Source organism: Rhinolophus sinicus, linkage group LG06 (assembly GCF_036562045.2).
Source record: "Rhinolophus sinicus isolate RSC01 linkage group LG06, ASM3656204v1, whole genome shotgun sequence".
In the NCBI taxonomy this organism is placed as follows: domain Eukaryota; kingdom Metazoa; phylum Chordata; class Mammalia; order Chiroptera; family Rhinolophidae; genus Rhinolophus; species Rhinolophus sinicus.
This window is the reverse complement of record NC_133756.1, coordinates 158,640,660-158,654,733: the sequence shown is the minus strand read 5'-3', so window position 1 is coordinate 158,654,733 and position 14,074 is coordinate 158,640,660. Positions and strand designations below refer to the sequence as shown.

At 51.8% G+C, this 14,074-nt stretch overlaps 3 protein-coding genes across 4 annotated transcripts; 2 read left to right on the top strand and 1 right to left on the bottom strand.

Moving 5' to 3' along the window:
• The first annotated feature begins 563 nt into the window (after positions 1-563).
• NXF1 (nuclear RNA export factor 1) lies at positions 564-10,436 on the top strand. The gene is made up of 21 exons (XM_019713903.2): positions 564-731; positions 2,222-2,402; positions 2,622-2,775; positions 3,318-3,401; positions 3,509-3,613; positions 3,733-3,813; positions 3,897-3,966; positions 4,094-4,182; positions 4,309-4,416; positions 4,595-4,704; positions 6,531-6,567; positions 6,866-6,934; positions 7,015-7,070; positions 7,203-7,310; positions 7,622-7,680; positions 7,775-7,890; positions 8,008-8,050; positions 8,645-8,717; positions 9,245-9,427; positions 9,898-9,958; positions 10,084-10,436. The coding sequence occupies exons 1-21, from the start codon at positions 704-706 to the stop codon at positions 10,120-10,122; spliced, it is 1,854 nt and encodes a 617-aa protein (XP_019569462.2). The 5' UTR covers positions 564-703; the 3' UTR covers positions 10,123-10,436.
• Positions 10,437-10,506: 70 nt separating this feature from the next.
• TMEM223 (transmembrane protein 223) lies at positions 10,507-11,753 on the top strand. The gene is made up of 2 exons (XM_019713908.2): positions 10,507-10,904; positions 11,325-11,753. Exons 1-2 carry the CDS (start codon positions 10,589-10,591, stop codon positions 11,615-11,617), a joined length of 609 nt encoding a protein of 202 aa, XP_019569467.2. The 5' UTR covers positions 10,507-10,588; the 3' UTR covers positions 11,618-11,753.
• Positions 11,754-11,845: 92 nt separating this feature from the next.
• On the bottom strand, positions 11,846-14,052 carry TMEM179B (transmembrane protein 179B). 2 transcript variants are annotated; one of them, XM_019713907.2, is made up of 5 exons: positions 13,895-14,025; positions 12,853-13,040; positions 12,638-12,772; positions 12,400-12,478; positions 11,846-12,194 (listed from the first exon to the last, which is right to left on the bottom strand). In XM_019713907.2, the coding sequence occupies exons 1-5, from the start codon at positions 13,988-13,990 to the stop codon at positions 12,033-12,035; spliced, it is 660 nt and encodes a 219-aa protein (XP_019569466.2). In that variant the 5' UTR covers positions 13,991-14,025; the 3' UTR covers positions 11,846-12,032. The 2 variants fall into 2 exon arrangements, with proteins under 2 accessions (XP_019569466.2, XP_074192607.1); XM_074336506.1 differs by lacking the exon at positions 11,846-12,194 and having other exon boundaries at positions 12,394-12,511; positions 13,895-14,052.
• Positions 14,053-14,074: the final 22 nt, after the last annotated feature.

The following is a 14,074-nucleotide window of genomic DNA, read 5'->3' as shown; positions in this document are numbered from 1 at the left end:
TCTCAGAAATTCATTTATTTTACAAATACTTGTTGAGTTCCTGCTAGGTGCCAGGCATAGTACTGAGTCAGGTGCTGAAGAAAAAAGCCGCGAATTATTCAAGGTCTCTGCTTCTTGGAGCTTACATTTAGTTTTCTATATCCTGATAATCCATTTTACAGGCGTTGAAAACGAAGCATTGACCCGCAGCCCACAGAGGGCTGAACTGAGACAAATACTGGCTATATCCCGCTAGGGGTCTGTGAGCCTTCACTCCCGCTGAGGCCCAGGTCTCCCATTCCTGGGAAGCCCTTCATGTGGCCCCTCTTCCCCGCTCCTCTCGGAGTCCTGGGCTTCAGGAGCCTGCCCTCTGCTCCAGCGCTAATCCTGGAGGTGCTGGCGTAGCCGCGGACGAAAGAAAGCGGGCGGCAGGGCGAATCAGCCCCAGCCTTTGGCTAGGCAGGCTCAGGTCTAGGGCGAGCCGGGCAGCGGCGGAGCCCCGCTCCGCGGCGCGGCTGTCCGCCCAGTGCGCACGCGCAGCAGCCTGCGCTCCTCCCCGGTGGCACCGCCCACTACCTGGGGACGTCGACGGCGCGCGGCGCTCTGGGCCAGATAAATGCGGCGGTGCCGGCCGTAGAGGCGCTTCGACCTGGATCACCTGGGCGTTCTGACGATTGGTGGCGTTGTGGCCCGCGCCTGAGCCCGCCCTGCTTTTCGCTGTGCCATGGCGGACGGGGGGAAGTCATACAACGGTCAGTGTTGTCCCCGGGAGTGGGAGCGGGGCGATCTGGGCCGCGGGTGGGCGGCGCTGGCCTAGGCCGCAGCCCTGGGGCCGGAGGCCGCGAGGGGCCCGCGTCCGCGGAGAACGGTGGAGGCGCGGGTCTGGGGCGAGGCAGCCCCGGGGGTCCCACCGGACTCGAAGGTGGGAGCCCGAGTTGTTGACTCCGGAATCCTGGCGTTGCGAGGAGCTGCGGCTCGGAGCGGGTGGTTCGGCGGTGGGGTGACGAGATTCCTTTGAACTTTGTGGGTGGTGGATCCCTGTCATTTCAGTTTGGCGGCCAGACTCTTTTTAATGTGAGTCAGTGCCCTTCTCCTGAGCTACCTGTGCCCTATTTTCCATCGCGTCCGGTCGGTTTTGCCCACCTTCTCTGCGGCTTTGGCTTAATATTTTAGACCTACACACCATCTCGATCTTCTAGACCAAACACTATACTGGGTCCAGAGTAGTGGTTTGGAGAACGTGACAGCCGAGGTTTCAGTCCTGAGTTGGCTACATCAAGCTTGAGTGAGTTAAACGCTCAGGCCTCATTTTCCACCCCCTTAATGCGGGTTGAAACAGTACCTACCTCCTAAGTGTGTGTGTGTGTATTAAAATTAGATCATTCATATCGAGTGCTTGGAGTATGGTAGTGCCTGGCACTGGAGAAAGTTCTCAGTGAATGTTAGCTGTGCTTTCTATTCATTTATTCTTTTTTTCTAGGGTCATTTCTTGAAGTTCATTGTTTGCAGGGTGCTGCGCATTAGGCAGACCTTGTTTGAAGTCCTCGATCTTTTTTTAAGAAACCATTCCTACACACCAGGATTCGGAGGGTCATATTCCTAGAGAGCAGTCGAGAACTCTTTGTTAAGCACCCTAGCTGCCATTAGAACCTGCATCTAGAAGTTGTCTTCTGAGTTAAAAGATATTTCTGGCCGAGGAAACAAAGAACTCACTCCCAAAACTTCAGAATTTGAGAACAAGACTTTAAAGGAAGCCCTTAAATTGGTCACATTTGTAACATACACTGTATAGGCAAAAAAAGCATTGTTTATTGAAAGCTGATGTAATTGTTGTGGTTGCTTGGCTTAAGGAGATGGGAGAGGTCACCATTCAAATACTGAGTAGGGTTAAGTAGGTTTGAGAGTCCGAGTGAAAGCAGATTTCAGGTGATTTTCGAGGGGTCTGAGTTGTGCCAAGTTCCACTTTTGGGTCGCTCACATTTCCACATTGTGTTTCTCCTCTCTGTACTTGCAGTTTCTGCTTCATTTTTCAAAAGCCCTGCATGGTTTCGCAGTGGTTTTTCCCTTTTTACTGCCATCCCACACAGAGGGTTCTTTCTCTGGAAAGGCGGGGGAGTTTGTGTGGAGGTAGCCTCTGTAGTTAGTTTGTATCTCATCCAATAGTGCAGCGATACTGTGATTGCGGTGCCACAGCACAGCGGCCGGGCCAGCTTTCTAATTTGTGGTCTGTTCCCAACTCCAGAGCATGACGATCGAGTTAATGTCCCTCAACGAAGAAAGAAAGGCCGGGGTCCTTTCCGGTGGAAGTGTGAGGGGAACCGTAGGTCTGTAAGAGGAGGTGGTGGCATTCGATCTTCCCACCTTGAAGAAGATGACAGAGATGTGGCAATGAGTGATGCCCAGGATGTTCCCCGAGTACGATAGTGAGTAACCAGTGGATCTGGTTTGAATTTATCGATTCTTTTACTTATATACTACTCTTACTGTTCATGTCATTTCTCTTCCTACCGACAAGAGTGAGGAATGCCAGGACCAGCTTAATGGTTGAACAGTCTTAGTTGTAGTCCTCATAACAGTGCAGCAAAGCCTTTGAGAAGCCATTCCTAGTGTTTATGGACATTTTATTCTCTACTTCCACACAGCAACCCCTATGCTGCACGAACTAACCGTCGGGGCGATAATTGGCACGATCGAGACCGCATTCATGTTACTGTGCGGAGAGACAGAGCTCCTCCACCGAGAGGAGAGGCTGGCACCAGCCAGGACGGGACCTCAAAAAAGTGGTTTAAGATTACAGTGAGTATCTTGGAAATAGATGGTGTAGGAGAGATGAGAGGCTGGGCTCAGAGTGAAGGTGTTTACCCTTCACACCACAAAATTAGTCTTCTGAGCTGTTTACTCCACAGTCAGTCCTTTGGCCTAAGGATCAATGTCTTAGAACCTAAGGGCAGGTGCAGAAAAGGAATAGAAAGGACAGGCAGCATGGGGAGGAACGAAAGGCCATCTAAAGGGAAACGTGATAACTGATTGGGAGGTGGAATAACGCCTTTGGATGGCTCCACAGGGCTCAAACTGAGTCGTGGGGGTTGGGTCCCCTTGACTTCTGAGGGGCAGGCAAGGTGTAAATAATATCTTGGGACTATTAGAATCAAACAATTTGATTCTTTTGATGAATAATAAGTATAAACAGACAAAAAGGAGGTTGAGGAATCCATGTCTGACTCCAGTAGTAAAGCTTTAACTGGTGTTTTCTTTAGAAAATGACTATATGAAGCACTAGATTGGATCTCCTTTTCAGCCTTAGTTTCATATTATTCCCTGCCCTTTCTCTCATGTAGATTCCTTATGGCAGAAAATATGACAAGTCATGGCTCCTGAATATGATTCAGAGCAAGTGCAGTGTCCCTTTCACCCCCATTGAGGTAAGTTAAGGCCTGAGGAGCTGGCTGGGCACCAAGGAAAGCGGAGGGCCAGGCGGCCAGTGGCTCTGGGCTCCCAAGTCTAATGCTCTTGTTTTCTCTTCTTGCAGTTTCACTATGAAAACACACGGGCCCAGTTTTTTGTTGAGGATGCCAGCACTGCCACTGCGTTGAAGGCCGTGAACTATAAGATTTTGGATCAGGAGAACCGAAGGGTGTGTATAAAGGGCATGGCTGGCTGGGGGTGGGGATTGGTGCTCAGGCCACCGCTGGGTGTTGGTCCTGGGACTGAGGCTTCCTAGAGTTCACCCTGCCGTCCATGTCTTCCCTGCAGATATCCATCATCATCAACCCCTCCCCGCCACCCCGCACTGTACTCAACGAACTGAAGCCAGAGCAAATAGAGCAGCTAAAGGTGAGGCAAGCGCTAGTCGTGTGTTTCCCCCACTCCCTGCACACAACCCCAGTGACCACTGAAACCTTGTTCTTCCTCTGTAGTTGGTCATGAGCAAACGATATGATGGCTCCCAACAAGTGCTTGACCTCAAGGGCCTCCGTTTAGACACAGGTATAGTTCATGGCAGCGATTCCCAGATAGGTGGAGACGAGGGTATCTTTCAGACAGGGGAAGTCAGAGTGGTTTGGTGCTAACGCTGGCACAGGCGAGCCCTCTCACTTCCCTTTCCTTCCTGAAGATTTGGTGGCCCAGAACATTGATGTTATCCTGAACCGGAGAAACTGCATGGCGGCGACCCTGCGCATCATTGAGGAGAACATTCCTGAGGTGAGGCCTTTGCCCGGTGTTAGGTGGGAGGAAGCAGGGTGGAATAGATAGGATGGAGTTGGAGGCAGATTTGTCTCTGATCCCCATCCTTGGTGATACTTCCTCTAAACTCTTCTCTCCCCACAGCTATTATCCTTGAACTTGAGCAGTAACAAGCTATACCGGCTGGATGACATGTCCAGCATTGTACAGAAGGCACCCAACCTAAAGATCCTAAACCTCTCAGGAAATGGGGTGAGAATTGAGACCTGGCTTTGTTTTGGTTGTGGTGGGCAGAGGGTAGAGAGGATTGCGTTGTGGTGGCAAGAGGCAAAGGAAGGCATTGAAGAGATGAGGGTGGGATAGGGTATGGGGATCTGTCTGGCTCTCTTCACCAGGGTCTCTTTCTGCCTCTTCTCTCCATCCTTTGCAGTTGAAGTCTGAACGGGAATTGGACAAGGTGAAAGGGCTGAAGCTAGAAGAGCTGTGGCTTGAGGGAAACCCCCTGTGCGACACCTTCCGAGACCAGTCCACCTACATCAGGTCAGTTGTGGCCTGTGTCTCCCCTCCTGGGGACCTTCACCCCCTGGGAGGCTGAGCTAATGCACCCTTACCAGTGCCCGTCTGCAGGAGATGTGCAGCCCTGAGCTGGAACCACCTGTCCTTTGGGAGGATCACGTGCTCCTCCCTTCCATTTGTCCATATGTCCCAGCTTTGCCCCACATCTCCTTTCCTTTCTTTTCACCTGACTACTAGTTTGCTGGTTCTGTGGCCTTTCTCCTTCCTTCCTGAACACAGCCTTTTCTAGAATCTCCCTACCCTTTTGTTCCAGGAAGGGCACTTCCTCTTTTCTACCATGACTGGTGGTGTCTTTTGTATTCCCTATACATGGAGCTGTCTTGTGCCAAGAGCCTGGTATCCCTGGGCTGAGAAAGTCCTCCACCCTGGGACTTCCTGCTGATGGGCTGTCCCTCCTTTATCCTGTATTGGCCCCTCTTGCCCTTTTGTCAAGAGGGACCCTCTTCTCAAAATCCACTTGCCCATGGCTGTCGCCTGGGCTCTCCATGCTGAGGTTGAGACCTCCTGATGGCTGGTGCCATGCACTCTGTCTGTCTTGCCCAGTGCTGTGAGCTGGGCCCTCCCTGGAGAAGAAACCTGGGTTCCCCAAGAAATGTGACCAGAGCCGGGGCCCCGCCAGCAGGCGAGGGAATCCCAAGGCAGGTGCTGGGCGTGGAGGCCACGGGGGCATAGGTTACCAAGGAGACAGAACTGACCCTCTTGGGGGTGCTGTTCCTCCCTCACTCGCACACCTCACATCACCCTGCTTGGCCCCGGAGGATGGCTGGTTAGCCAGAGACGGGTAAGATTCCTCAGGGAAGGAACAACCTAAGACAGGCACAGTCGCATAGGGGCCATCGGAGAGAACTTGGGGGCCAACAGAGGTGGGGCACAGACCCTTACCCCCCCAACTTTGTAGGGGCCTGAACCCTCACCCCTTCTGAGGGAGGTCTCCTGCCCCCATGGCTGCTTTGCTTCCCATGCCCATTGCTTCCCACGCCCAGCTCAGGTCGGGACCCAGGGAGCAGACAGAAACCTGGCCTACGGCAACTGCCCTCGTAGTAGCAAGGATTTTTCTCCCTTGGATTTCTACCTTGGACCATGGGGAAAAGGGAAGCTGAAGGAAAGGGCTGTGTCAGGGGACCTTCTTCCTTTTTTTTCTCCCTCTTTTTCCTAAGTGCTTCCTCGCCTTGTAGTTCTTTTGCTTTCTTTTTCCTTTTTCTCTCTACTCCCCTCTACCTCTCCATCTCTCCCTTGCTCCTGCCCCATCCTACCTCTTCTCTCTTTCCCTTCTCCTTTTCCTTCTCTCGCTTCCTCTTTTGCCTCCCCTCTTCCTGATCCCTGCCTTGCTCATCTCCCTGCCCCAACATCCTGTGCCATCCCTGTGGTGTGTTTTGGTCTTGGCCACAGCCAGACCTGGCAGAACTGATGGATACCTGTTGAGGCAGCGGAGCCCCTGGGCTCCCACCCCATTCCCTCCTCCCGGGGCTGCACAGGTGAGTAGGTAGAAGGTAAGGGGGGCAGGGAGGGGAAGGAGGTCCTGGGCTTAAAGCCTGGGCTGGGAGTGCTGCATCTGTGGCACTCGGGGTCAGGCACAGAGAAGAGTCAGCTTTCAAGGCAGTCATTTCTGGGTGCCTCAGATGAGGTGGGGAGTGGGGCCATTTTTCTTGGCGCTCAGAGGCTGGGGAAGAGTGAGAGGATAATCAGGATGGGATGGCCTGTCCCTTGGGTGTTGATGTATTTGCTCCTAGAGCAGCCCAGGAGGCACAGTGGCTCTGAAGCGTCACTCACTTCTGTCCCGTTCTTGACAGCGCCATTCGCGAACGATTTCCAAAATTATTACGCCTGGTAAGTGCATAACTTTTTTCATTATTTTCTAACAAACAGCATTTCTCACCACCAAGCATGCCTAACGTGTTTGTATGACCATTACTCTGGGGACATATAACCCTTTGAGAATCCAACAAAGGCTACAATTCTTTCTAGAAAAATGCCTGCAGACAAAATGGCATCTATCAGGATTCCAGGGCCCTTTCCATGTCTCTTTTACACTTGACCTCTGTTCCCTTACTCTTAGTTTTCCAATCTAATTACCCAGCCTTTTTTCCTCTGGTTTACATTGTCAACTTTCACTTCCTTTTGGCAGGACGGCCATGAGTTACCCCCACCAATTGCCTTTGATATTGATGCCCCCACGATGTTACCACCCTGCAAGGTGAGAAAGGGGGACAGAGTTTGAATTTGCATCGAGAGGAGAGTATTGGTTACATGGTTCTAATATCTGTTTGATTCCAGGGAAGCTATTTTGGAACAGAGGCCCTAAAGAATCTGGTCCTGCACTTCTTGCAGCAGTAAGTATCCTAGGGTCCCTGAGGCTGGGCAGAGGTGGGCTAGTCCCAGCACAACTCACTGTTGAGAATTATTGGGACCCTTTGTGGATCCAGACTATGGAGCAGAGACCTTCCCTTTTGTTTTCCCCACAGGTACTATGCAATTTATGACTCTGGAAACCGGCAGCGACTCCTGGATGCCTACCATGATGGGGCCTGCTGCTCCCTGAGCATCCCTTTCAACCCCCAGAACCCTGCTCGGTGAGTGTCACATCCCAGAACCTGCCCAGGACCAGTTGTTTTTTGTTTTGTTTTGTTTTTTGATTAAAATTTATCACTTGAAAGGTTTTATTTATTTTTTTTTCCATTTTTTCCCCCATTTTTTTTTAAATTAAATTTATTGGGGTGACAATTGTTAGTAAAATTACATAGATTTCAGGTGTACAATTCTGTATTACATCATCTATAAATCCCATTGTGTAAGGACCAGTTTTTTTTCAGCAAAAACAGGCCAGCACTTGCTAGTGTCCACGCTGCTCTGACCACTGTCCCCTTTTCCTCTTGTTCCCCAGAAGCAGCTTGGGCGAGTACTTCAAGGATAGCAGGAATGTGAAGAAGCTTAAAGACCCTAGTAAGTGTGTGATATGAGCAAAAGGGGTTGGGAAGGAATCAGTACTGGGGCTCGAGTGCGGAGCAGCCCCTAACCTTGGCTCCTTTGCCTATAGCCCTGCGGTTTCGGCTGCTGAAGCACACACGGCTCAACGTTGTCGCCTTCCTCAATGAGCTGCCCAAAACTCAGCATGACATCAATTCCTTTGTGGTAGACATAAGCGCCCAAACAGTAAGCCCTCATTTCTTCCCTGACAGCCTGGATTTGGGGAAGGGGCGGTTAAGAGGCAAGAGGGGCTCAGGCTCTGGCTGGGAGCCTGCATGGTAACTGTTGCTGCTGCTTTTTCAGAACACGTTGCTGTGTTTTTCTGTCAATGGGGTCTTCAAGGAAGGTGAGAATCTTTGGAGTGCTGTTTGAAGAATGCTCTTTCCCCCAGCTAGAGTCTTTCTCAGAACTCTCAGCTTCCCAGCTGCCTTCTCTTCCCTCTTCTTCCCCGACCTCCTGCTCCTGCTCTGCCCCCAAGCCGTCTTCATTTGCCTATCCTCTCTACCTGTCTTTCCTGTCTGGGATATGGGGAAAGCCTGAGGATTAGGACACAGACTTTGGAGTCCGGCACGACTGAGCTTCCATCCCCACCTTGGTCTGATGTGTCCATGGGCAATTGACATTACTTCTAAGCCTCAAATTCTTTACATGTAAAAGGGGGTCAGTAATAGCCATCCCATGGTAAATGGAGTGACTTAAAAAGTGCTTGACACAGGGCTTGGCACATAGATGGATATCCTGTCAATGGGATAATAGTGGTCATTGCTGTGCTTTCTGATCTCTGACCCTCCTCCCCATCCCTGTTCCCCTGTACCCACATAATCATCCGCCTGGCCCACTTAGGGTTCTTTGTATCAAATAAGACCACGATTTGAGAAGCAGTTTGTAAACATAAAGCATGAGCTACTCTCAGGGGTCATTGCCATTGTTATCATTGCAGTGGATGGAAAGTCTCGGGATTCTTTACGAGCGTTCACACGGACCTTTGTCGCTGTTCCGGCCAGCACCTCAGGGTAAGTGTTTGGCTTACCACATGGGGGCCCCGTCCCAGTCCATGGTCAGCATTGTGGGAATTGGAGGGATGGGGTGGAGTTAGTCCTCAGGGTATTTTCAGAATTTCAGGAAGGTAAGGGAATCAGACGAGGAGGCTCACGTGGTGGTGAAGAACTTGACTCTAGCGTTGGACTGGCTGGGTTTTTCAGCCTGGCTCCACCACTTGTAGCTAAGGGCCGGTGTCCTCATCTGAAAATTGGTGTAACTATGTATTCACTTTCTGAGTCTGTTGTGAAGGTAAATGGGAGCTAAGAATTGTCCATGGGTTGGGTTGGGGCAGAATGTACAATAATAGACTGTTCGGTAGTTGACGCCATCTGTGGAGTCCATGGGAAAGTGCGTATCAATAAAATGATCAAAGGTCATGGCTAAGAGTGGGAGGGGGGACCTTGTATGTACTGAAAGAATCCTGAGTGTCAAGAGTAATGTTGGGGGGATGAGGTTATTTGTGTTTGTCCAGCTATCTAAGGTGCTTTTTGTCCCCAAGGTTATGTATCGTAAACGACGAGCTGTTTGTGCGTAATGCCAACCCTGACGAGATTCAAAGAGCTTTCGCCATGCCTGCGCCCACACCTTCCTCCAGCCCTGTGCCCACCCTCTCCCCAGAGCAGCAGGAAATGCTGCAGGCATTCTCTGCCCGGTCTGGCATGAACCTTGAGTGGTCCCAGAAGTGAGTGCTGGGCATGTGTAGGAATAGGGGTAAACTGAGGTAGGACTGGTAGTGAATAGTGAGTGTGCCTGAAATTTTAAAAGCCGAAACTTTTTTATTGCTTAAAAAAAGGACGGTCCATAAAAAAATTCCCCCATGTATAAATTAGCATAACAAAATTTAAAGCTAAAATGAAGTCCCTTTTTATATACTGTTTTGCAATTTACTGTTTTTACTTATCCCATGAACGTCTTCTGTCAGTGTAAAAATTATCTTTTGTTTTCTCGTTAGTTACTTAATACTCCTTTAGACCATTGATAGACATTTGGATTTTTGCTACTTTTCCATTTGTATAGATTGTGCAAGAATGTATATAATTGTTGGCCAACTTGGACAAGTGTTTCTAAAGAAAGGATTTGGAAGTGGCATTTAGTGATCAGAGTGGCTGCATGTTGGTTCTAATGGAAGTACCTGTTCTTCCCTCCCCCCAGGTGCCTTCAGGACAACAACTGGGACTACACCAGATCTGCCCAGGCCTTTACTCATCTCAAGGTAAAGTTTGGGAATACAATGGCAAAAAGACAGGGATCTCCTGGCCTTTAAGAGGGTCAGGTAATCTGGTGGGGCAGGATTGTGGGCCTGTCTGGCTCTATACTGATCTTTCATTTTTCCCTCAGGCCAAGGGGGATATCCCAGAAGTGGCGTTCATGAAGTGATCTCAAGTCATGCCCCAGAAGAAGCCCCTGTAAATAGTCCTTGGATATAGATGTCTCCTTGTCATGGTTGTCGTCTCCTCCTCCTCTCTGGCCCCAAGGCCACCCTGTGACTGTGACCCACGAGAGAGGGCTGCTGGATCCCTCTTCACCTGCCTTCTGCAAGACTCTGGAAGACTTTCAGAAGATTGAGCCTGGTGCCAGGAAGCCAAAGGTTACTTTGTAGAACTGACACTAAATTACCCGAAGGACTGAGGTGCTCTGTGTACTTATCCCCAGACTCCTCCCTACTTTTTAAGATAAAGAGTGATACTGTATTTTGTGTCCTGCGCACTGGTTTTGGGCCCGCCCCTATGGTGGAGGGGGTGGGGGGTGGCGTGGAGGCTGCCTGCTTCAGGCCAATTGCGGAGATACGGGGGCGGGGCCTGCCTGCAGGAAGTCCCACCCCGGAAGCAGTGTGGCGCCGGCCATGGCGGCACCTGGGAGGCGGTGTGCCGTGCAGCTGCTTGTCGCGCTGCGGGGCCTACCCACACGTCGAACCCTACACGACGCTACCCCGCCACGGGATGTGTTGCTTTTCGAACACGAACGAGGCCGCTTCTTCACAGTTCTCGGGCTGTTCTGCGCCGGCCAAGGTGTCTTCTGGGCCTCCCTGGCCGTGGCAGCTTTGGCCCGACCCTCGGTCCCGGCGCGGCCTCCGGACACGGAGTTCCCAGACCGCGGCCGTTTTGACGTGCGCTCCGCGCTCTGGCGCTACGGCCTGGCGGTCGGCTGTGGCGCCATCGGTAAGGCATGGGGTGATTCCCCACTATGGGAATGTGGGGTGGCTGGGCACGACCCCCCCCCGTTAGGCAATGAGAGTAAGGGGCTCCTGACCCCCCCGGATGAGGAAGGGTGGGCCGCCCACTATTGGAGCGCGAAGCACTGGAGATGGAAGTCCCTGAGCGCCAAGCCCTCGGATAGGCGTAGGCTGAGGTCTTCCTCTCACTGCGACCTTGACCAAGTTATTTCACCCCTGGACCTGTTTTCCCGTCTTTAAAATGGGGATGGACATCTATTCAAGTTGTTGGGAGGAACTAGTAACAAAATTCTGGCGTATAAGAGGAGCTCAATAAATGTTACACCATCACCATTTGTTTTTGTTCCGTACTAGAAGGGTTGCTTCCTCTCGTGAAAACCCTCACCCCAATCTGCTCTTCCTGCAGGTACTCTGGTACTTGGTGCTGGTCTTCTCTTTTCCCTCCGCTCTGTGCGTTCCGTGATGCTACGGGCTGGAGGGAAGCAGGTGACCCTCACCACTCATGCCCCCTTCGGCTTGGGTGCCCATTTCACCGTTCCCTTGAACCAGCTATCCTGCATGGCCCACAGGGGTGAAGTCCCTGCCATGTTGCCTCTGAAGGTTAAAGGCCGGCGCTTCTATTTCCTCTTGGACAAAAGTGGACATTTCCCCAACACGAAACTCTTTGACAGCACTGTGGGTGCTTACCGTAACTTGTGAAAAAGCAACCTTGGGACAGTCACCCCTCCCAGAGGGGAATAAAAACTGAACGTTAGGGATGGGGTGACACAAGGTGACCCAAGATTCACGAACAGCAAATAAAAACAGCCATCCCAAGGGCAGCTACCTGAATATACCTCTAAGTTTGATCCATGTCTGTTTAGCCTTTACTCTTTCCTCCCATCCACCTACCTACAGTGCTTCAATACGAAGAACTCAGTACCAACATGAAGGAAGAAACGAATATATTTTGGTACAAAAACAGCTGTAGGAAGAGAGGTAGAGGGGACCTGTCATACATCCCTTATGAAGGAAAAACTGAGGCTCCCAGCATAAACAGGGCCAAGTGGGGTAAGAGGATTGCAGGCACTTGGGCACCGGAGTCTATGGCTGCAGGAAGCACTCTGGTTACTCTTCAGGAATGGGAAAGGCGTGGCCCAAAGAGAGCATCTGTTTCAGAGCTCCACTCTGAGTCCCCACTCTCCAGAGGTGGGTATGGGGTGGCTTCAGACTTCCACTGCACGACCTGGAGCACCAAGACCATACACCACAAAACCAGATTGACCCAAGAAGAGTTCTGTGGGAGACAGGGACAGGCGTGTGAGGAGTGAGGCCATCTCAATCCATTTCCACCCACATGACTCGCATCTGTTTGCTGTCAGGCTGAGGAGCCCTTCAACTCTTCAGCCTGTCACTTATGGGCACCGTTACAACTACAGATGTTTCTATGGATCTGTGTATCCCTGGGTTTCCACCCAGTCTTTTATATCCCAGGACCTCACTTCAGCATTGTGCAGGTTGGAGTAGAACTGCAGAGCGGTTCCAGGAGGTGTCCATGGAATTTTCTGGGCTTCAGAGCAGCTGTGAGGTCAAAAAGACAGTTGTTGAGATGGGCTATGCCCCAAACACTCCTGTGCTTGGGTGCCCTTGGAGATGAGAACGCATGTGGATAAAAAGGGATCCCTTTGCCAAGGGAAGGTACTCAGCCCCAGCCAGGCTTCCTTCCCCCTCTCCCATTACCTAATTGTAGCGTTCAGGGAGGTGATGGACTTGCAGAGAGAACTGGTGCCAAATCGGAGGACACAGGCAGACACTAAGACCAGGAAGATGGCTATCGCTGAGATGGCCAGTGCAACACGAAGCCCTATCCGGCCTCTATGAGGAGGGAGAACAAGCCTTGTAGTTGAGGTGGGACTCCTCCTACCTCAGCCCCTGGCCCTAAGTGGGAAAGTCACCTGTGGGAGTCCTCGATGCAGCTGCTGTAGACCCAGAAGAGCAGAAGCAGGAGACAGTAGAGAGCCAGGAGCCCAGAGGCCCCAGCCACAAAGTAGCAGAGGGAAGGAGCTGAGGGTCGGGATAAGGCCAGGGAGGAGCGATTCAGGGAGACCACACCATACAAGGGACAGCTGCCACTGAAGGAACCCTGTGGAGAGAAGCTGCTAAGTCCTAATTTTCAGGTTAGTCCCTCAGGATGCAGCCTCATGGCAGGTGTTAGGGATAATAACATAGGCCAGGGCCACACTAGGAAGTTACTTGTGTACTGTGGTTCCCTGTTTCTGGGCCAGAAGAGGGCTTGCTGGGGAAATAAAACCTGCAGTGGCGAGGATCAGGAAATAGGCGGTGGTTATAAAATACATTGAGCTTCAGAGGTGCCTTACAAGTTCTGGTTTCCCCTGTGCAGAAATCCTAGAATAAACCCAGTACTTAGGTAACGTAACAATGCTTCCCAATCTGTAACGTAGTGCCTACTTTATAGGGATTAAATGAGCCTATATTTACTAACAAGATTGCCTGGCTGGCGTAAACACTCTGTAAATTATTGGCTTCTGTTTTATGTAAGCGTTTTCCACATCAATATTTTGTCGTTTAACACATTGTGTTGCAATCATGTGGTAGCTTGACCATCTCCACTACACTATGCTTTATTTCTTGGCGTAGCTCAGCACAGTAGTGTCTGATTTCAGGATGAAGGCAGGGCCTGGGCCGACTTGTTTCAGAACCAGGGTAAGGTTATGCAGCAGGAGCCACGAGACCGGGCTGCGTCTGGTGCTGCAAGTCGCTCCAGAAGACTTGTTCTTTTGCCGAGGGAATGACTGAAGCATGTCCTGGGCAGACGGAGCCACAGAACGCGATCAGCATCGGTCCATTTCCGCCGCCCTGCACCCGCCGGCCCGAGGCGGCCCGGCCCGCAGAGTAGTGGTCTCGGGTCAGGACCGGCCCGCCCCCCCGCTTACCCACCCCTACCCCTCTCCGCCCCGCCCCGCCCCGCCGCCGCACCTGGGTCCGCGTCAGCGCCGCGGCCGCCACGGCCCCGCACAGGAAGGCGGCGGCGAACAGCGCGAGCTCCGCGCGCTGCAGCCAGAGCAGCGCCATAGCGCCCTCGCCACCAGGAAATGCGGCCGCCAGAGACAACCGCCCAAGCCCCGCCTCATCCGGCGCGACCCACAAGCGAGCAGA